The 23,067-nt window shown below is 46.1% G+C and overlaps 1 protein-coding gene across 6 annotated transcripts in view; it reads right to left on the bottom strand.

Annotated features, from left to right (window-relative positions):
* Positions 1 to 23,067, bottom strand: part of PNPLA7 (patatin like domain 7, lysophospholipase) — a 428,589-nt gene that overhangs the window by 17,141 nt on the left and 388,381 nt on the right. For 4 of the 6 annotated variants that reach the window (XM_077836180.1, XM_077836185.1, XM_077836179.1 and 1 more), the window contains 2 exons: positions 17,521 to 17,631; positions 5,578 to 5,662 (listed from right to left, as the gene is read on the bottom strand). In XM_077836180.1, the coding sequence (XP_077692306.1) occupies positions 5,578 to 5,662; positions 17,521 to 17,631 (196 nt within the window). Of the gene's footprint in view, positions 1 to 4,541; positions 4,656 to 5,577; positions 5,663 to 17,520; positions 17,632 to 23,067 lie in introns of those variants that run through there. The other 2 variants (XM_077836184.1, XM_077836182.1) reach the window with 2 other exon arrangements.

Genomic DNA, 23,067 nt, shown 5'->3' with positions numbered 1-23,067 from the left:
ATGGAAATGTTAAAGCCCCTGAGGATGGCATACTCATTGCTAAGCAGCAGTATAAGGGTAATCCCACCTGTGATCCCAACAGTCTTGGCAAACGCAGACACCACTGGACTGTGTATCGAAGGGCCATATAGGTGTCACATGATAAAGAAGAAGAAAAGTCTTTTTCAACTTGGTTCTGAGGAACAGGTCTTGTACTTAAAATGAATTAGCTGATTACTTAAGTATTGCTCGCGTTGGAACAGTCAATAGCATCTGCTGCATTCTGCAGATGACAGTACATTCTGTTCCTTTGCATTTTATTCTAATACAATGGCTATAACAAGCTGGCAGAAAACGGATTAAAAACACTTGGCCATTACTTTTTCCTGTAGTGGTTCAGAGAGCAATTTGTAGCTTTAATTAAATATAATGGCTATGATTAAAAAGGAGGCCCTTGATATAAACTTGGTGAGGAAATGCTGGAATTAAACTCACTGCACCTGAAGTTTACCACAGACGATAATATTTTCAGAGGTTTACAACTTTATTGTTAAAACTTACTTTGAGCTAAAAGTGAACAAACAGCCTGAGATGGCTTTCTAAACAAATGTTTCCAACAGCAGTGTGGTCACTAATGTTATTGCATACTTGTATTGCAAGAACAGAGCCCACTGTGGGAGGTGCTTTATCCACTTCCAATCACCTTGGTTCAGAAAGACACAAAATAAAACAAATGGCAATAGTCACTGTTGCAGACTGGAATGCGTTCACATGCACTAGGCTATTCCAATGTGGTAATTCCCCAAGGTTTTCATTATTCAGCAGTTCTACAGCACTCAGCAACAGTGCTCTAGACTAGAAAACAAACGGGAAGGTGTGGTCCCTGCTTCAAAGAGCAAACAATCCAAATGTTACACATGACAAGAGGTGAGTATAACAGAGAAACCAGAAGCAGGAGAGGCAGGGGAAGACAAGGATGATGGTGAAAAGATCACATGGCTGCTCTGGGAGGCACAGGCCCATTCTTGCTAATTCTGTGTGGTTTTTGTTTCTCTTTTATAACTCCATTTCTGCAGGTGATACAGCTGATGCGAAAGAATAAGGTTCTGTGGGTTAGATCTTTTGTGTGCCAATAACTCTTCCAAAAAAGCAGGCTGAGGCCGCGTCACTCCACTTCCCGCAGGAGGTGGCCAGCCCCTGTACATCATGGAATCAGGGGCAGTCTGCCACAATCTTATGTGGACTGGTACTTTTTAGACATTTATATTGAATTATTTTTTAAAATAGCCAGACCCTAAGGCTGCCGCATGTGCACAATAATTACTTTTCCTAAGGGGGTTTTAGAATGTCTTTAGTGCAGTAAAAAGATTACACACCATTTTATTGCTTAAATGCTGCTTGAGTTAATTATGTAGCTACGATAATATGTGTGTCCCCAACAGCATACATTGACATAATGGACAGCAACACTCTTTTAAGCTGTCTTCTGTACCAGTGATCTACAGTGGAGAAGAATGGCTCTTTTATATATGTCCAGTGCTATTACAAAGAAAGGGCAAAGAAAATAAACATACAAAATTGTGTTAAAGGGCAAATGAAGTCAGAGCTGAGCTGTGCCATTTTTCACTTGCCCTATCAGGGCTGTCCTTACCCTCATGCAGCTGTGTAGGGCACCAGGAAATTTGGGGCACCACATTTCCTGGTGCCCTGCGCAGCTGCGTGCTGCCCCAGCCCCTGCCCTGCTCCTGCCCCATGACTCCTGCCCCAGCCCTGCCTTTTCCCGCCCCAGCCCCGCCCCCACTCCCCTGAAGACTCCAGAAGCTGTCGGGCCTGCACTCACAGGTAAATAGAGCGACCCGGCCCCCGCCTGCTCCGCTCCCTGCTGCACCACCGGTGAGTGCTGGAGGGGGCGTTTCCCCCCTCCCCCCAAGCCTGGGAGCCAGGGCAGCAGAGCAGCCTGGGGGCCCAGGCCTCCGCAGGGGAGGCTGTGTCCCAGGCCTCCGTGGGGGATGGGGGCGGGGGAGGCTGGTCACTTTCTGCGGGAAGTGGAGGGACCCGACCCAAGCCTGCTCTGCTCCCTTGGCTCCCAGGCTTGTGGGGAGGGGGTAACCGCCCCCCAGCACTTGCTGGCGGTGCGGCTGGGAGCCAGGGGAGTGGAGCAGGCTGGGGCCGGGTCACTCCACTTCCCACAGGAAGTGGCCAGCCCCTGTCCCCCATGGAGGCCTGGGGCTGCGTAGGGCACCAAAATAGCTAGGGATGGCCCTGTGCCCTATTACACCTTGGATTAAAGCACACTGGGCCTCCCAATGTCTCTTGCATTGACCTTTGGCCCTTTTAATATGTGAGCACCTCTGAGCTAGTTATACATGAAATAGAAGCCTTAAGAGCACAGAAGTGAGGAAAATTAAGATTGAAGTCAGACTCATTAACTTCACTTTAAGGTGTGCATATGTGAATCCCAGAGCACAGCTGTCATAAATATAGAGAGAAGGGTAGCATAAAATCACTCCTTGGCAGCTGTACTGAATCGCCTTACCTGTAAGGGGTTAAGTAGGTCAAATAACCTAGTTGGCACCTGACCAGAAGGACCAATGAGGAAAGAAGATACTTTCAAATCTAGGGGGGAAGATTTTGTTTGTGTTCTCTTTGTTGTTCCCTCTCCAGATGGAGGGAGAGACCAAGCAGGTACAACAGCTCCTGAAAATATATCTGGAATAATAGATCTAAAACTACAGAAATTGTAAGTAGGCAAGGCAATGCATTAGGTTATCTTTTGCTTTAGCTTGTGAATTTTCCTATGCTACAGAGGTAGTTTTATTCCTGTTTCTGTAACTGACAGCGCGGTGAGATCTTACCAGGCAGGCGAGCAGGAGGTTTACTGGGGATCAGGTTGCTGCAATAAAGCTTTTAAATCATAACTGGTCTAAATAGTCATGCCACTAGTAACCGTGTTATGCAGAACCTTTTGTTCCTATTCTTAATGACTGTTTAAATATATTTTTAAATATTAAAAATTAAATATTTTCTTCATTAGGCACAGGGATGGGAATTAGCATGTCAAAGAGCTGCAGGGACATCGCAACAGAGTTAGAATCATAGAATCATAGAATATCAGGGTTGGAAGGGACCCCTGAAGGTCATCTAGTCCAACCCCCTGCTTGAAGCAGGACCAATTCCCAGTTAAATCATCCCAGCCAGGGCTTTGTCAAGCCTGACCTTAAAAACTTCCAAGGAAGGAGATTCCACCACCTCCCTAGGCAACGCATTCCAGTGTTTCACCACCCTCTTAGTGAAAAAGTTTTTCCTAATATCCAATCTAAACCTCCCCCACTGCAACTTGAGACCATTACTCCTCGTTCTGTCATCTGCTACCATTGAGAACAGTCTAGAGCCATCCTCTTTGGAACCCCCTTTCAGGTAGTTGAAAGCAGCTATCAAATCCCCCCTCATTCTTCTCTTCTGCAGGCTAAACAATCCCAGCTCCCTCAGCCTCTCCTCATAAGTCATGTGTTCTAGACCCCTAATAATTTTTGTTGCCCTTCGCTGGACTCTCTCCAATTTATCCACATCCTTCTTGTAGTGTGGGGCCCAAAACTGGACACAGTACTCCAGATGAGGCCTCACCAATGTCGAATAGAGGGGGACGATCACGTCCCTCGATCTGCTCGCTATGCCCCTACGTATACATCCCAAAATGCCATTGGCCTTCTTGGCAACAAGGGCACACTGCTGACTCATATCCAGCTTCTCGTCCACTGTCACCCCTAGGTCCTTTTCCGCAGAACTGCTGCCTAGCCATTCGGTCCCTAGTCTGTAGCGGTGCATTGGATTCTTCCGTCCTAAGTGCAGGACCCTGCACTTATCCTTATTGAACCTCATCAGATTTCTTTTGGCCCAATCCTCCAATTTGTCTAGGTCCTTCTGTATCCTATCCCTCCCCTCCAGCGTATCTACCACTCCTCCCAGTTTAGTATCGTCCGCAAATTTGCTGAGAGTGCAATCCACACCGTCCTCCAGATCATTTATGAAGATATTGAACAAAACCGGCCCCAGGACCGACCCCTGGGGCACTCCACTTGACACCGGCTGCCAACTAGACATGGAGCCATTGATCACTACCCGTTGAGCCCGACAATCTAGCCAGCTTTCTACCCACCCTATAGTGCATTCATCCAGCCCATACTTCCTTAACTTGCTGACAAGAATACTGTGGGAGACCGTGTTAAAAGCTTTGCTAAAGTCAAGAAACAATACATCCACTGCTTTCCCTTCATCCACAGAACCAGTAATCTCATCATAAAAGGTGATTAGATTAGTCAGGCATGACCTTCCCTTGGTGAATCCATGCTGGCTGTTCCTGATCACTTTCCTCTCATGCAAGTACTTCAAGATTGATTCTTTGAGGACCTGCTCCATGATTTTTCCAGGGACTGAGGTGAGGCTGACTGGCCTGTAGTTCCCAGGATCCTCCTTCTTCCCTTTTTTAAAGATTGGCACTACAGTAGCCTTTTTCCAGTCATCCGGGACTTCCCCGGTTCGCCACGAGTTTTCAAAGATAATGGCCAATGGCTCTGCAATCACAGCCGCCAATTCCTTCAGCACTCTCGGATGCAACTCGTCCGGCCCCATGGACTTGTGCATGTAGTTGTAGATGGAGGGGCTGCTAACTTCTCAACCTGTGGCCCACAATGATAGACAGGTTGAGAACCCCTGGGAGCGTAGCAACTGTGTGCACACGCAGAGCAGCCATTACGTGTTTTTCGGTATTGCCCATTAGAGCCTGGTTAAGTGAGAGAGGGAATGGGAAATAAGAAATGCTTGAAAAAGCCTCTAAATGTGCTGATGTTCCCAATGTGGGGGGTGGGTGGGAGGAAATAAAATGTGAGCCAGTGAATCATTCAGCACTGTTTTAATAAGAGTGGGGAAAGTTCCCTGCATTGGGCCTCCAAACTACCCTACTTTCCCATCTCAAGGCTATAGATGACCAAGCCAAAAGGTGAAGACACAACAACTTGGGTGGCCACATCAACAAAACCCCAATCTACAACTCAGCACTTTCCACATAATGTGGGGAGGAGGGTTTGAGGGAGAGCTGGCTTCTGCCTGGCTGAGGCTGCACTGGGGCGTTGTCAAAACATTAACACTGAGGGGAAAAGGGAGAAAATAAGGCCTACTTCATGTACAGGGCATGGCACTTCACATCCCTGAAAGGCTCACAAGAAATGCAACTGAAAAAGTATAAATAGGATTCATTTCAGAAGCCTTGCCTATGGGGAATGGGTAGACTCAAGGCATGGTGGAGCAGAGGAAGGCGGATTAAGATGAATCCAAGAAGCATTCCTTATCACTAAAGTCTAAGTTCCTCCAGGATGGGATGCCCAAGCTGACAATAATAGTGAGGAATAATTTCCTACTTAATGAACAGAGCTCACGTGAGGGCAAACAAGAACACAGGGATGATTTGACAGTATTCCTTGGATTGCTATTGAGCAGAAACAAGCATGTGGATGGTACTATGTACTTTGTATATTGTAGCAATAATCTTCACCCAGAAAAGTGTATCATCTGTCATATAACTGTCTCGATAAGCCAACTCACCATCTACCAGAGCTGCTTTGACTGGCTCAATTCTGGACACGATTTCTGCCAAGTCAGTGAAAGAGGTGCTAGGACAGGTCACAATCTGAAATACAACGCAAAATACATGTATATTATTCAAATGCATGCACAGGAATAAGAAATACCAGGCACTGAAGTTGTATTAAACATCAGACACAAAGCCACAAAAACAGAAATTCTCAGTGATGATTGCCATGGAAAACACAGACCCTTACCACTGTAACAGGATTCTCCAAAATGACTGCCCCCATGGAGCCCCAGTCTTGGGAGACGTGTGTTTGGGTGACAGTCAGCAGTCCCTGTAGGCCCATGTGCACAGGCACCCTTTTCCTACACGCTGGAGTCCCAGGGGGTAAAAAGGGGAGCTACCCTAATTACCACTCACCTCCTTCCATTATTTCTGGAATTCATTGGAAGAGACTTCAGAGAAGTTGGACAACAAACACCCTAACGAACAGAGAAATGGGGGAGAGCCAATAGGGCAGTGTTAGGAGCCCTGAGCTGTGTTTCGATCCTGCCACTCCTTTGGCACTCAGGAGGCCGTGGTGGCCAGGTCCCTTTATTCCCTCAGTTCCCAGCACATTGGGAGAATTGCCTAGATGCTTCCCAGCCTGTGCATGAGAATGCACATATCAAAGATGGGGTCGTAGACAGGGCCAGGAGACTCACTCGCTCTTTTCCTCTCTCTCAGACACACACTATGGCTCACATCCACTGGTGGGGGGCTCCCCGGAGAAGACCATGAGTATTGCAGCATGAGGGCAGCCAGCAAAAATCCTTAATGACAAATCCTTAATGTTCGCGGTAACTGGCACACGACTAGTATGAAGCGCACGTGCTGTGTAGTTGTCGCCATGTCGACCCCGAGGTATGAGAGAGACAAGGTGGGAGAGGCAACAGCTTTTACTGGACCAACTTCTCTTGGTGAGAGACACGCTTTCGGGCCACACAGCGCTCTTCTTCAGGGCTGGGAAAGGTACTCCCAGCACCACAGCTACATGCAGGGTGGAATGGTTCCGTAGAACATGGGCGCCCAACCTACGGCCTGCAGGCTACCATTTTAGTTTACACAAGTGTGTAAATAGACAATACTGTACATAGAAACAACCTATCTAAATACATACGAAACAAGCTGAACTTAAAATCTCAATCAAATACAAAGTGACTTTAAATCTTATTAAAATATGTACAGGTTTCAGAGTAACAGCGTGTTAGTCTGTATTCGCAAAAAGAAAAGGAGTACTTGTGGCACCTTAGAGACTAACCAATTTATTTGAGCATGAGCTTTTGTGAGCCACAGATGAAGTGAGCTGTGGCTCACGAAAGCTTATGCTCAAATAAATTGGTTAGTCTCTAAGGTGCTGCAAGTACTCCTTTTCTTTTTAAAATATGTAGAATCTGTTTGGCCCACACAAAGATGTGCTAAGGTTTATCTGGCCCTTCTGTGTAATAAGGTTGGGCACCACCGTCTTGGAATCTGTACTCACTACTTATCCTAAACAATCTGTTCCACCCTGCATTTAGTTGTGATGCTGGGAATACCTTTACCAGAGCTGAAGAAGAGCTCTGTGTGGCTCGAAAGCGTGTCTCTCTCATCAACAGAAATTGGTCCAATAGAAGATATTACCTCACGCACCTTGTCTCTTAATGAAATGTACAGGCAGGCTGACAGCATAAATAAGTAACAGACCTAAAATCCATTGTGTTGCGGAAAGCAGGCTTAGAATTGGGGCACTTGTCTAATGATCCTTACCTCATGCACTTTTAAAGTTATCCAGTGAGCTGGTAATATTTGATATCGATAGCAATATTTGATATTGATAGCAATAGAGGATGCAATAAATAACACTCCTGTAGGACGGATAGGAAAGCAGCAGCAGCAAAAAGAAACAGCTTTATTTCTTGGAGTTGGACTTACATACTACTTTAGCTAAGTTTCAGAGTAACAGCCGTGTTAGTCTGTATTCGCAAAAAGAAAAGGAGTACTTGTGGCACCTTAGAGACTAACCAATTTATTTGAGCATGAGCTTTCGTGAGCTACAGCTCACTTCATCGGATGCATACCGTGGAAACAGCAGCAGACATTATATACACACAGAGATCATGAAACAATACCTCCTCCCACCCCACTGTCCTGCTGGTAATAGCTTATCTAAAGTGATCATCAAGTTGGGCCATTTCCAGCACAAATCCAGGTTTTCTCACCCTCCACCCCCCCACACACAAACTCACTCTCCTGCTGGTAATAGCCCATCCAAAGTGACAACTCTCTTCACAATGTGCATGATAATCAAGGTGGGCCATTTCCTGCACAAATCCAGGTTCTCTCACCCCCTCATTCTCCTCCAAAAACCACACACACAAACTCACTATCCTGCTGGTAATAGCTGGAATAGAGGAAACTTCAATCCATCGGTGATCTTCCTGATAACACCATCCTGGCTACTATGGATGTAGAAGGCTTCTACACCAACATTCCACACAAAGATAGACTACAAGCCGTCAAGAACACTATCCCCGATAATGTCACGGCTAACCTGGTGGCTGAACTTTGTGGCTTTGTCCTTACCCATAACTATTTTACATTTGGGGACAATGTATACCTTCAGATCAGCGGCACTGCTATGGGTACCCGCATGGCCCCACAGTATGCCAACATTTTTATGGCTGATTTAGAACAACGCTTCCTCACCTCTCGTCCCCTAAAGCCCCTATTCTACTTGCGCTATATTGCGACATCTTCATCATCTGGACCCATGGAAAAGAAGCCCTTGAGGAATTCCACCATGATTTCAACAACTTCCATCCCACCATCAACCTCAGCCTGGTCCAGTCCACACAAGAGATCCACTTCCTGGACACTACAGTGCTAATAAACAATGGTCACATAAACACCACCCTATACCGGAAACCTACTGACCGCTATTCCTACCTACATGCCTCCAGCTTTCACCCTGACCACACCACACGATCCATCGTCTACAGCCAAGCTCTGCGATACAACCGCATTTGCTCCAACCCCTCAGACAGAGACAAACACCTACAAGATCTCTGTCAAGCTTTCTTACAACTACAATACCCACCTGCGGAAGTGAAGAAACAGATTGATAGAGCCAGAAGAGTTCCCAGAAGTCACCTACTAAAGGACAGGCCTAACAAAGAAAATAACAGAATGCCACTAGCCATCACCTTCAGCCCCCAACTAAAACCCCTCCAACGCATTATTAAGGATCTACAACCTATCCTAAAGGATGACCCAACACTCTCACAAATCTTGGGAGACAGGCCAGTCCTTGCCTACAGACAGCCCCGCAACCTGAAGCAAATACTCACCAGCAACCACATACCACACAACAGAACCACTAACCCAGGAACTTATCCTTGCAACAAAGCCCGTTGCCAACTGTGCCCACATATCTATTCAGGGGACACCATCACAGGGCCTAATCACATCAGCCACACTATCAGAGGCTCGTTCACCTGCACATCCACCAATGTGATATATGCCATCATGTGCCAGCAATGCTCCTCTGCCATTTACATTGGTCAAACTGGACAGTCTCTACGTAAAAGAATAAATGGACACAAATCAGATGTCAAGAATTATAACATTCATAAACCAGTCGGAGAACACTTCAATCTCTCTGGTCACGCAATCACAGACATGAAGGTCGCTATCTTAAAACGAAAAAGCTTCAAATCCAGACTCCAGCGAGAAACTGCTGAATTGGAATTCATTTGCAAATTGGATACTATTAATTTAGGCTTAAATAGAGACTGGGAGTGGCTAAGTCATTATGCAAGGTAGCCTATTTCCCCTTGCTTTTTCCTAACCCCCCCCCCCAGACGTTCTGGTTAAACTTGGATTTAAACTTGGAGAGTGGTCAGTTTGGATGAGCTATTGCCAGCAGGAGAGTGATTTTGTGTGTGTGTGTGTGTGTGTCCCGGAAAAAAAAAGGGGGGGGGGTGAGAAAGCCTGGATTTGTGCTGGACATGGCCCACCTTGATTACTATGCACATTGTAGGGAGAGTGGTCACTTTGGATGAGCTATTACCAGCAGGAGAGTGAGTTTGTGTGTGTATGGGGGTGGGGGGGTGAGAAAACCTGGATTTGTGCTGGGAATGGCCCACCTTGATTATCATGCACATTGTAGGGAGAATGGTCACTTTGGATGAGCTATTACCAGCAGGATAGTGAGTTTGTGTGTGTGGTTTTTGGAGGGGGGTGAGAGAACCTGGATTTGTGCAGGAAATGGCCCACCTTGATTATCATGCACATTGTGAAGAGAGTTGTCACTTTGGATGGGCTATTACCAGCAGGAGAGTGAGTTTGTGTGTGGGGGGGTGGAGGGTGAGAAAACCTGGATTTGTGCTGGAAATGGCCCAACTTGATGATCACTTTAGATAAGCTATTACCAGCAGGACAGTGGGGTGGGAGGAGGTATTGTTTCATGATCTCTGTGTGTATATAATGTCTGCTGCAGTTTCCACGGTATGCATCCGATGAAGTGAGCTGTAGCTCACGAAAGCTCATGCTCAAATAAATTGGTTAGTCTCTAAGGTGCCACAAGTACTCCTTTTCTTTTACTTTAGCTAACATCAGCAGCTTCTTTTACTCCTTGCAAAATCACTTGTTTTCAGAAGTGAAAAACGTACACAGTGAGCTGGGCAGAGTTTAAGTCTAATTCAAGTGGTTAATAACATCCTCCAGGATATGAGGTTTGCTCAGTTAGAGCTTCTGATCATTTCAGAAAGATTTCCATAGGACAATCAAAACTATAAAAAACAAAAAACAAAACAAAAAACCCCCTCACAAATCAAACACTCTGAGTCTAAAAACTGGGCTTTATCACCACAGCTTCCAGGTCAGTAGTTCATTAACACTGTCTCCACTAGAAATAAAGCAGCCATGTCAGGGTATGACCAAGGCTAAGTCTGGTTATAAAACCATGTTCACACCATGTTTGTAACCAGGTCAGGAAATATCTATGTTGTAAGAAGGTTCTCTGGCACAGTTATATTTGTAGTGTAAACAGGGCCTTAATCATGTGATCTCCTCACCTACCAATCAGTATCCAGGGAGTCTTAAAAGCTGGGAATCAGAATTTTATCTTGCTGAGCTTAACTTCTCTCAGAATTCAGAGGACACAGCTCTCTACGCCGAATGAAGAGATTGCCCTTCCACTACAGCCCAAGTGTGGAGGCAGAACTGGACGCAGCACTAGACAATCTACGAATGCTTTTTTATTGTTTATGACATCTATAATTCAATCCCCATTGCTACAGGTGGGGTGGGTAGCACAAGCCTATTTATAAAGCTGCCTGTCACGTCCCATTATAAGATCCTGTTTTCCATTGCTCATAACTTTACCAAACTTTAGCGGACAAAAGCTGGATGGGGAAGAGAGAAAGGAGTAGATTAGGTCAAGCCATCTGGTGAGACTGGAACTCGAGTGGTGTGCAGAAAAACTAGGACTGGCTGGACAAGGCCATTGGGGTGAGGAAGGGAGGTTGGTACTGGTAAGGTAAGGAGACTGGTACTGGGAGCTGAGGTGGGCAGGACTAGGACTGAGAGCTGGTGAGAGAAATATAGGGGGATGGAGACTAGAAGCCTGTTGGCTGGGGAGAAGAAACGCTGAGATTGGATGAGGAGCTGATGGGATAGGAGGAGACTGGGACTGGCTGTGCAAGGAGACTGTGAGTGAGTGTGGGAAGTGGGAGATTGTGATTCAGATAGTAAGCCCAGAGGAGGAGACTAGGACAGGTTAGACAAGGAGACTGGGACTGGAAAGCAAGGAAGACAGGACTGGGGAAGAGACAGGACTGGCATAGATTAGAAGTGATGGGGCAGAAGGGGTCTAGCTTGGGGGAAAGCAGGCAGAAGAGTCTGTGCTCACTAGTGCACATTCCCCTACAGAGCCTGGAATGGAGCCCAAGATTCCAGAGTCTCACTCTTCCTTTGCTGTCAGAAACCTACTGGCAAAGTTGTGTCTCATTCCCCTCTATTGCTGGTTCACATAGAGTATAACAACCTATGACTGCTAACAGGTACTCCATTAGCTCAAGTGGCAGAGATCCATGCAGTGGATCTAAATGTTCCAGATCTGCCGAGGAACCATGTGGGTGTCAACGATGACACACAGTGAAATTTCTGTTTTTCAGTTTGATTTTTAAAACCCCTAGGAAATTATACACAAAAAAGGACATGAAGGCTGCAAAGTCAAGAGCTCAAAAGCTAGAAAATATCAGAATTAAGGCTGTCTGTGCACCCTTAATTCGGCCCCCTTCTGTGTATACATTATGACAGTTTTTAAATTACACAAGCACATACTATTTTCCCACTGCACCCTGCCCCATTTAGTTCACAGGATGATGAGTCTCACTTAAACAGCTATTCAATATTTTGTTTCGTTTTCACTGTCCATGTGTAGCTCAATCTGTTCCCATCCTGCCCCTGCCCACGGAGGGACCCACCTACAGAGTGCAGACAGCAATGTAGTCTGCAATCCCCTTCGATCCTTGGCCTCTGCTGTGACAAGACAACAAGGAGACCAATTAGCGCTCACTGCCATGGTGGTTTATGTAGCCTGAACACATGGAAAGTAGGCTGTGAACATTGACTCAATTTACACAAATCATCCAACAGCCACAAGACAGAAATGAGAACTATCATTTACTGCTCACCTGGGGTCCCTTTGTCCATGACTAGGTCTTACTGCCACCCAGACTCTTCTAAGTCTTTTTAATACCTCTTTGTTATGGTGGCTCTTCACTTTTTCTGTCCACTTTAGACCTCAGTTCCTCCTATGCCTCTGACACATGGGTCAGTACAGTTCTTCCATTGATCATGGTTACTCACTAATTGTGGTATGTGTTGCTACGTGATGCCAGTGCAGTCAGTATCCTCTGTCACCGTCTTCTGCCAGTTCTTCCTTGGCCTTCCTCGCTTTCTCTTTTCTCCCTCAGGTAACCAGTTCTGGGCTTGCTTCGCGTGTTCACTAGATGGAGGACATATCCCAACCAGTCTTCCTTTGGTGGTATTTCCTAACACATCCTGCTCTGTCAGCTCGTTTACTCTCACGTGTGTTACATTTTGTCTTTCCAGTAACCCTATGTATCTTCCTCAGCCACCTGTGATGGACAGACTCCAGTCTCTTTTTGCTAGCCACTGTCATCGGCCAAGTTTCTGCCCCCCACAGTAGCATGCTCAGTACTATCACATGGTATAGTCTGGTGTAGCCCTAGGTCTTACTTATTGAGCATTATTCAAACCCCACTCTGAAGACAGAGTTGTTAACTTCCTTAAGGGTTTTTCTATGGTGCTCATCACTATACTGAGCTCTTCACAAACATTAATTTCTCTTCACAACCCCTATGAAGTGCAGGCAGGAGATTTACAGATGGGGGACTGAAGCACAGAAAATTCAAAGTCAAAAGTTTCCACTATTTTTGGTGCCCAGTTTGAGACACAGGACTGGATTTTTTGGAGTACTGGGAACAGTTTGGTTTAAGTGACTTGCCCAGCACTACATGGGAACTCACATGGAAACTCCGTGGCACAGGCAGGGATAGAATGCAATTCTCTAGGGCAGCATTCACCTGCTTCAGCCATGAGACTCTCCTCTTTCTGCCTGCAGTCCCTGCCTTACTCATTATACAACTGCCAATTTCTCCAAGAAATGAAGCACAGCAGTCCTTGAAAAAAACAGCCTCTCTTACTAACGACAACCCTGATTCACGCCCAGAGCAGGCCTACCCTGTGCACTGAATGAGGCAGGGATCCTGTGGAAAAAACGCTATGTGACAATGTAATTTAAAGACTGTAACCTAATGTATATGCACAAGGTGGCTGACTTAGGCAACTTTAATTTTGGCATTTCCTGACTTCGCAATCTTAATAAATGTTCTTTTAGCAAACTGTGTGTGTAATATGTATGTGGACAAAAGGTTTAGGAGGTGATTTCCTACATTTAATTTCTATTAACTAACAGAAAATTCACTATCTCCTTTTCAAAAATGCATGTCATGCAGAAAAGGTAAAAGCAATGAATACACACTCTGCAGATGTGTTGCAGGCCAACACGGTGCTTCTCCATCCCCTCAAATGGATACCATTGAGAGGCTATGACATTTTTAGCAGTGTAAGTGCTATGACATTTTTGATGGGGTTCCATAACTCCATGGCTTTGCCCTTCTGGAGAGTCCTCTGAGTCACCCCTCTCCCAAGAGGGCTGTGACAGATGGATCTCTCTGGACACTGAATTTCTAACTCAGACAGTATGTAATACTGGTATGACTAAGGCACAGTGAGGATCCCGAACTAACAGCTCCCCAGGGCAATTGGGGACACAATGGACAGATGGAATTCTGGACAGGTAGGAATTAAGAAATTAAGTGAAATGAAACATCAGGGACTCAAGAGGCAGGTTTCAGTGTAGAAGAAGGGAAGAGGGCTCAAAAGGAAATTACACAGCTGAAGAGAAGGACGAGTCATTCAGTCCTGGTTTTGGGCACAAGAAGTCAGGGACCCTAGTGGGAAGCCTTTGACAGGATGGAGGTATGGCTCTTCCAGAGAATCACTTCCCAGAACAGGAGAGGAACACAGACACGCTGTGGATTCCTGATGTGGGACACTGTGTGAAGGACACACAGATGCTTCCAGCTGTGAAAGAGATGACATTGCAGTTGTGCTGTTGAATCCACAGCCCTTTCCCAGCGGCGGGTACTCTGTTGTGTTTGGGGAGTCCTCTCTCCTTTCCTCAAACAAAAATGCAATTAATAAAGACCACCTGCACTCGTTTGTGGCAAGTGTTGATGAGGACACGTGCTGCTGGGTACTCCTGAGATAAATGGAACCAGAACTGACCTCACAGGAGACTGAGTAGGAACAGAGAGAACAGCTTGAGTCATAGATAAAAACCATGCAGGGCCTATCCCAAAAGATGCTGCAGGGAAACTAGCATAAGTTGGCATGGGCACAAGGAAAGGACAAAGACTTGAAGGATGCCAGGAATCACAAGGACACTATCAGAACCGTAAGCGCTTCCCTCAGGGGCATCTGCTAGTTTATACCACGTGGAAGCTTCCGTGCATAACCGAACTGGAGGGGTGCTTGCACAGGCATTGTGCCCTGGAGCCCGGGCACACATTCTAGGAGACTGGCATGCCATCCCCTCCAGGATCGTTTCAGTGCTTCCCCGTCCTGGCTTAATTCTTCCCCAAAAGGAACAATGTAAAGAAGAGAGAGAAAACACTTAAACATCATCCACAAAAAACATGTTCCTGTCTCAGTTACATGGGGGGAGGGGCTGTCTCTTACTTATTAGATATCTTCTGAAAAATCCTGGGTTTTTAAATCCAGGAGGGAAAAAAATATTCTCTGCTTGATACACCCATTAGTAAAGGAATGAAGATACAACTAAAGAGTCTGCTACACTGTATTAATCTTTCATCAAGGCCACAATCTTCACGTAGATGGGATCCCTGAAGAGAGCCAGTGGGAAATATTGGATTGTTCTCTGCTATGGGGATAAGTGGAGCTGGTCAAGTGAACTCTGTTTCTATCAGGCTTCACTTGTTTCTGTCGTCAGCATTTCAGCCTTAAGAGAGATAGTGCAAGAGTAAGGGTGTATTGAGGAGAATCCTAGAGATCTGGGTACCGTTCATAGTATAAATTCAACCTTGAAATGCTGAAAATAGGGAGGAGGAAAGTCCAACCCTGGGGTACAAGGGAGTTGAAGGCACGCAGCACTTTGCTGGATTGGGCCCTTGGTTTGCTCCTGCTATCCCCAGGCACAGGACCCTTTGTATCTTGTGCTGCCTCCCCAGAACATGTGGATAGGGAGTGGATTTTAGTTTGGGCCAGCAATAAGAATGAGAGATTTATTTTCTCATCCCGCTGTCTGCACACTATTGTACAACTGGATTGTTGAAGCACTCTTCCCTCCAAACCTGGTATTCGGGGGCATAGTGCTGAGGTTCCAATGAGCTGTGAAACTGAGGAACGCCTGCTGTCCTTAAAGACCCCATAGCACACACAGTATTTCTCTCCAGAGTAGAGGTATCTTGTATCTGGTATCTTGGCCGCATCCCAAATTGGGGTATTACTGCCAGACATTCTGCGCTCTGGATTTTGTACCTTGTTTTCTTCCGTTGTGTAGTGTTGCTATATGCTGTTAAACAGCTGCTGTGTTCCAGCCCAGAGGTGGCTGAAGATAGACACACATACACAGCACTGGCACCTCTGTTAAAAAAAGGCCTAATAGGAAAGTAAAATATTGCTCGAAGTTAGCAAAGAACTTTCAAAAAGCAGGTGATTAAAAAGGACCCTGGAACCTATAGCAGCAAACCAGTTCCTTCAGACACAGAAGAGGCTGCTAAAAGAGAAGTTAGATGTCAAACCCAGCTTTGGTTTTCTTGATTTAATTTCAGAAGTTTTAGCATTGTGGCGAGCTACAATGAAATCCTTGCTAACCCCTTTGAACACTGGACCTTGATAAGGCAGAACCAAAGAACCCTGGAGCATACACCCCAAGCAGGTAGTCCTCACTAAGGAACTAAAAATGCAGGCATGTGTCCAATCAGCTGTTAGCCATTCCCATCAATCCATCATTTTTGTAACCTCAGGGTCTCTTAGCAACCCCCCTGCCTGCACACAGACCCTAGCTACTCCCTCCCTGCACCTTGAGCTAACCCCCTGCCCATATACAGCCCCTAGTTACCCCTCCCTCCACCCTGAACTACCCTCTCCCTGCATCCTGAGATACTCCCTTGCCTGCACACAGTCCCTAGCTACTCCCTCTCTGCACCCTGAGCTATTTTCAAACTTTTTGAGCTGAGTCCCCCACCTTTGAGTTATAATTTTTGGTTGCGGTCCCTCCCACAACTCAGACAGATGGGTGGCCTGCTGAGGTGAGTCAGGGGGTGAAGGTGGCGCTCCCTCCCTGAACCCCACCATGTGGAGCTGGCTTGAGCCCTGCTGGCCCTTGCCCTCCCCCCAAATAGAAGTCAAACTATGCCTATGCCCAAGGTCCCTTCCCTGAGGCCCCCTTATGCCTGCTGGGCCCTGGAGTTTTTATAGCATGGGGGGGGTGGAGGGGGAGAGAAAGCCCAGAAAGAAAAGAAAGTCCTGTCTTGGAGCACAGGGATTCCCTTCCGCAATGAGCCATAAAAAGTCCTGTCTCCTGCTCTACGTGGAAATCTCAGTATGGTTATAACAACTCAGCCACACTAAGTAACTCTTAGGTTTGTCAGGACCAGCTCAATTCTGCAACCTAAACATTGGCTACTCAGATGTGCTGAAGCAGATAGCATGAGTAGAGAAGGTGGTACTAGTAAAACTTGTCCTTTAACTACCACCGATGGCAATGTCTCAAGCCTTCACAGGGTCTTGGACGGCTGCTGTATGAAATTCCTTTCCTGAAATACACTGTGCAGGCATTTTGGTACTGGACTGAACACAGTAAGGGCATAATGCAAGATTTCTGACAGTGGTTGAAAGCCACTTAATGCTACATTCATGACTACCGAGCAGTGGATATGACAGACAGTGAGATTTTTAACATGCCAACAGTGCCTGCTCAGCTGCCTGGTGCTGAGTACTATGCAGCTGATCAGAGAAGAGTCCCAGGCCTAGCAAACCATCATCAGCGAGCAGGAGGGATGCCTGGGCACTGAGTATTGCATGAACATGATAAAAATAACTCCCGATGCTAAAAATTAGAGAATAACTAACTTTACTGCAATGCATTTTTAATGAATGTGCCTATATTCCCAGTAAGGGTCCATGAGAAACTCTTCCCGCTTTGATCGCCTTTAACACATTATACAGCAATGCCTTGGTCAGAGAGCTCTGCTCAGCTGTGTGCTGGCTGCTGGGTGGCATCATGTAATGAGAAGAGTACTTTTAAACTGAACACTTACACCTGATGTTTTGGATTTGCAGATCTCCTGCCTGTCTTTTAACATCTTGTCAAGGACTCCGCTCCTGCCCCAGACATTAAATACTGTCTTCCCATGCTGATATCCCACTTCCTGGAAAGAGACAATCAGAAATAAACACTCATCATCATCATCATCATCAACTGGACAAACACCATGCTCCATTCCACCTGCTCTAAAACCAGAGTGCTAAGCACAGCGCGACACTCTGGGCCTGGGATTTAGAATGCAGTATCTACTGCTTCAGCTCAGAGTTACTCCGAACATTCAGCCTATGAAATGGGAAGCCATTAACTGGAGCAAGGTGCTATTTTACATCAGGAAGCTCACATGACCTTTGGCTCTAACGTACGTTATGGAACATGCCACTTCTTACAATCATCTTTCTGGAGACAACTTTGTGCAGTACTGCACATCAGACAGTGCTGCATATAAGGAGACACCAACGAAACATGAGCAAAGGATTTATTTGTATCCCAAGGCCTTCTTGTACAAATCTCTGTATGGGAAAAGACAACAGCAAAGCTCATTAATATGGGCCTCCTCCCTGCTGGGCCAGGTCTGACACAGGAATTACTATCGGCACTGCTGCCAAATGACCTGTACATATGAATCATGAATACACACAAGCCAACCAGCACGTAGGGGCTCTTGCTTTTACATGCAAATTTCCGGTTCTGTTAGAGGTGATATGAGTAACTACTGCTCAAGTGCCTGGGGGAGTTTGAATGCATATACTCCATTTTCCAGCCCTTTAGAACTCTAATTTGCACTGGGAATGACAACTTGGCACCCATATTGTCAGCATGAAAACAATTAAAAATAACTCCAGTCTTAGGCCTTGGCTACACTGCCACTTTACAGCACTGCAACTTTCTCGCTCAGGAGTGTGAAAAAACCAGCGCTGGTAGCTACTTTCCTCGTGGGGGTGTTTTTTTTACTCTCCCAGCCCTGGTGCTGCGACTACACAGCCACGTTAAAGTGCTGTCGCAGCAATGATTCAACGTTGCTAGTGAAGATATGCCCTTATTCTTTTTCCTACAAAGCAGCAGAAAAGGCTCTGGGAAGAATTGAAGTCTAGTGCTTACAGCAGTGGTTGTTAGGACTCCAGGGTTCTATTCCCAGGTCTATCACTGACAGACAGAATAAGTGTCAGGAACAGCTCAAGGTTTCATAGTGACCATAATCTGCCCCAAGTGGTTCCTAGCTTTGTAGGTCACACTCTGGATCTTGTGTCTGGAATGGCACTGGAGGTCGCGGGGGAGTGGAACTCCCAGACAGACCACTGACTCTTGTGGTCTAGGATCGGGACACATCTTGATGGGGAAGAAAGGCCTGTTTAGAGGGGCTGTCCTTGGAGGTGAATGGAGCCTGGGAGATCACCGACAGGCCAGAGGGAAAATACTGTTCAGCCTTCAGACCATTCTGTCAATGGTTTCATAGATTCCAAGGCCAGAAGGGACCATTGTGATCATTTGGTCTGATCTCTTGTATAGGACAGACGAGAGAACTGCTCCATGATAATTCCTAGAGCAGATATTTTAGAAAAACATCTAATCTTGACTTGTCAGTGATGGAGAATCCACCATGACTCTTGGTAATGGTTCCAGTGATTGAAAACCCATATTGTCAAAAATTTACAGGTTATTTCCTCTCTGAATTTGTCTAGCTTCAACTTCCAGCCATACTATCATGTTAAGACCTTTCTCTACTAGGCTGAAGTGCCAATTATCAAATTTTTGCTCCCCAAATAGGTACCTGTAGACTGTAACCAAGTCACGCCTTAACCTTCTTTTTGCTAAGGTAAATAGATTGAGCTCCTCGAGTCTAATCCTTTAATCATTCACGTGGCTATTTTCTGAACCCTCTCACTGTGGACACCAGAACTAGTCACAGTATTCCAGCAGCAGTCACACCAGTGCAAAATATAGAGATAAAATAATTTCTCTACTCCTGCTCAAGATTCCCCCGTTTATGCACCCAAAAATCCCATTAGTCCTTTTGGACACAGCGTCACACTGGGAGCTCATGTTTGGCTGATTATCCACCATGACCCCCAACTCTTGTTCAAAGTCATTGCTTCCTCAGCCTATCAACATGACCTATATTCTGTGTTTGTTCAGAATGGCCCCAAATAGCCTGGATCAGGTGACCTTCAGGACATATGGCAAGGGCTTTCTAGATGCATGGGGTGCTCCACAGGTGGGTTTTTGAGGGGAATCAGCAGGGAATTGTATGCTCAGTGACTGTTAAATTTAATTGGTTTCAGAGCAGCAGCCGTGTTAGTCTGTATTCGCAAAAGAAAAGGAGGACTTGTGGCACTTTAGAGACTAACAAATTTATTTGAGCATAAGCTTTCGTGAGCTACAGCTCACTTCATATTTGTTTGGCAGAGGTGTCTGGAGTGTTGGATAGATACCCCTTTTTTAGTTTGGTATAAATCTAAATAAATAGGTAAATAAAAACCTTTGACACAGTAGCCCATGAATGCGACAGGTGAAGTCATAGGGTGTTTGGCTGGTATGCCAGTGGAGGAAGTCAAGAAATGTGTCTCCATCAGATCTGTTAAAGCAGGATGACAGCTTGGTATATCTGCATGGCCCCCAATCATCTACTGTCAAGCTTCTCTTGTTGCAAAGAATATAAAGTTACTTTGTGGCTTCAAATCACTCACTTGGCCCTGAACTATCTGCTTCCACAGACAGAGAACAATGGTTTGAGGGGTCAATGCTTATTCATCTTTTAGTGTCGGCCAGTCTCATTCACTGAGGCTCTGGAGGGGCTGGAATCCCTTCCCCACCCCCCTGATCCCACAGTTTGTGAGTTGGATCCATGCCCATCCTGACTGGTGAAGCACCAGGGCAAGTGTTGGGTCCGTTGCTGGTGGAGATTATCAGAATCTGCCCATAGAATCACAGAATATCAGGGTTGGAAGGGACCTCAGGAGGTCATCTAGTCCAACCCCCTGCTCAAAAGCAGGACCCATACCCAATTAAATCATCCCAGCCAGGGCTTTGTCAAGCCCGACCTTAAAAACTTCTAAGGAAGGAGATTCCACCACCTCCCTAGGCAACGCATTCCAGTGTTTCATCACCCTCCTAGTGAAAAAGTTTTTCCTAATATCCAACCTAAACCTCCCCCACTGCAACTTGAGACCATTACTCCTTGTCCTGTCCTCTTTTACCACTGAGAATAGTCTAGAACCATCCTCTCTGGAACTACCTCTCAGGTAGTTGAAAGCAGCTATCACATCCCCCCTCATTCTTCTCTTCTGCAGACTAAACAATCCCAGTTCCCTCAGCCTCTCCTCAGAAGTCATGTGTTCTAGACCCCTAATCATTTTTGTTGCCCTTCGCTGGACTCTTTCCAATTTATCCACATCCTTCTTATAGTGTGGGGTCCAAAACTGGACACAGTACTCCAGATGAGGCCTCACCAATGTCGAATAGAGGGGGACGATCACGTCCCTCGATATGCTCGCTATGCCCCTACTTATACATCCCAAAATGCCATTGGCCTTCTTGGTAACAAGGGCACACTGCTGACTCATATCCAGCTTCTCGTCCACTGTCACCCCTAGGTCCTTTTCCGCAGAACTGCTGCCTAGCCATTCAGTCCCTAGTCTGTAGCGGTGCATTGGGTTCTTCCGTCCTAAGTGGAGGACCGTGCACTTATCCTTATTGAACCTCATCAGATTTCTTTTGGCCCAATCCTCCAATTTGTCTAGGTCCCTCTGTATCCTATCCCTGCCCTCCAGCGTATCTACCACTCCTCCCAGTTTAGTATCATCTGCAGATTTGTTGAGAGTGCAATCCACGCCATCCTCCAGATCATTTATGAAGATATTGAACAAAACCGACTCCTGGAGCACTCCACTTGACACCGGCTGCCAACTAGACATGGAGCCATTGATCACTACCCGTTGAGCCTGACAACTTTCTACCCACCAACTTTCTACCCACCTTATAGTGCATTCATCCAGCCTGTACTTCTTTAACTTGCTGACAAGAATACTGTGGGAGACCGTGTCAAAAGCTTTGCTAAAGTCAAGAAACAATACATCCATTGCTTTCCCTTCATCCACAGAACCAGTTATCTCATCATAGAAGTTGATTAGATTAGTCAGGCATGACCTTCCCTTGGTGAATCCATGCTGACTGTTCCTGATCACTTTCCTCTCATGTAAGTGCTCCCATAGGTAGCAGGACGCCTGACTGAAAAAGCTATCATGCAGCCCCTGGTTAATAAAGCATCACTTGACACTGACAGTCTCAACAGCTCGCAACCCGTCCAGGAGATGGTGTGGGAAGTTCCACTCTCCTCAGATTTCCTACATTCTGGTCAGTCAGGTGTTTGAGCAGGAACTGCACTGGTTGCACAGGGTGAGGATTTTCTCCTAGCAATGAACAAGAAAGAAGGGTCCATGCTGACACCACAGGCCATGAGGTGTGATTGGGACAGCTGAAGACACAGGGTGCTGCTGAGTGTTCAGACCCCTCTGGGAGGTCGGAAAGAATGGTCCGGGGCAATTGGTCTTCTGCCCAGAGGACTCTCACGTGGAGCTCTGCAGGGCTGATTTCATGTCTCTTGTGGAACGTGCGAGAGGGTGTTAGGAGAGTTACTGAGGAAACATGTTGCACACGTAGGAATCCAGTTTGCTGACGACGCTCAGCTCTAAGCTTCCATCCTTCCCAACACAACTAGGGCAGTGGAACGAATAACTACCTGTTATGAACTAAGGGAATGGATGAGGGTGAACACGCATGTAAGCAAACATCTATTCCGTTAGCCAGCAGCAGGTGGAGAACAATAGTATAGCTCTACAACAGTGACAATGAGCATAAGCTACTAAACAACAGTCCACTGGAAAGGAAAGAAACCTTATTCTATTCTTTTTAAATTGCTGAATTATTTTTCTCTGAAAAACATCAGTTGCACATCTGGTGTCAGTACTTTGCATGCTGATTTATGACATACACAGACAGACAAACCTGAACCCCAAAGACCTGTGAACCTGATACTATCCCTTCATTAACAGTCCTTCCACGGACACTGGTGGTGTTCTGCTGATCCTATATCAGGTGCAAAGGAAGTGCAGATGGTCCATAATAGTAATAGAAGCATCGGAACGTTAACTGTGCCACAGACATTCTACTATTCTGCTCCCTTTGCCTGGACAATTCACAGCCCTTCCGGCTTATTCAAACCCTCCCCCTGACTTTATGAGCTATTCTCACCCAATCAGGGAAAAGAAACAATGCCATGTGACTTATGTGCCACTTATAACTGAACAAAACAACTCTGATTTCAAATACCTACAGCGAACAGTCCATGCCTGACCCCCAGAGTAAAGTTACTGGCAAAAAAAAGGAGAGGAGTTGCAGTCTGCTCAGGGATATGACATGAACAGGGTGAATGATTCTATTCAGGTTCTTATCCTGAGCCCCTCACCATACACCATGTCTTTCCATGGTATTATTCAGTGTGACTTCTTTGCTCAGCTCTCATACGTACATAGCCTACAGAGAG

This window comes from Eretmochelys imbricata, chromosome 16, assembly GCF_965152235.1.
Source record: "Eretmochelys imbricata isolate rEreImb1 chromosome 16, rEreImb1.hap1, whole genome shotgun sequence".
Taxonomy (NCBI): Eukaryota; Metazoa; Chordata; order Testudines; family Cheloniidae; genus Eretmochelys; species Eretmochelys imbricata.
The sequence above is the reverse complement of the archived record's forward strand: the minus strand, read 5'-3'. Positions and strand labels throughout refer to the sequence as shown.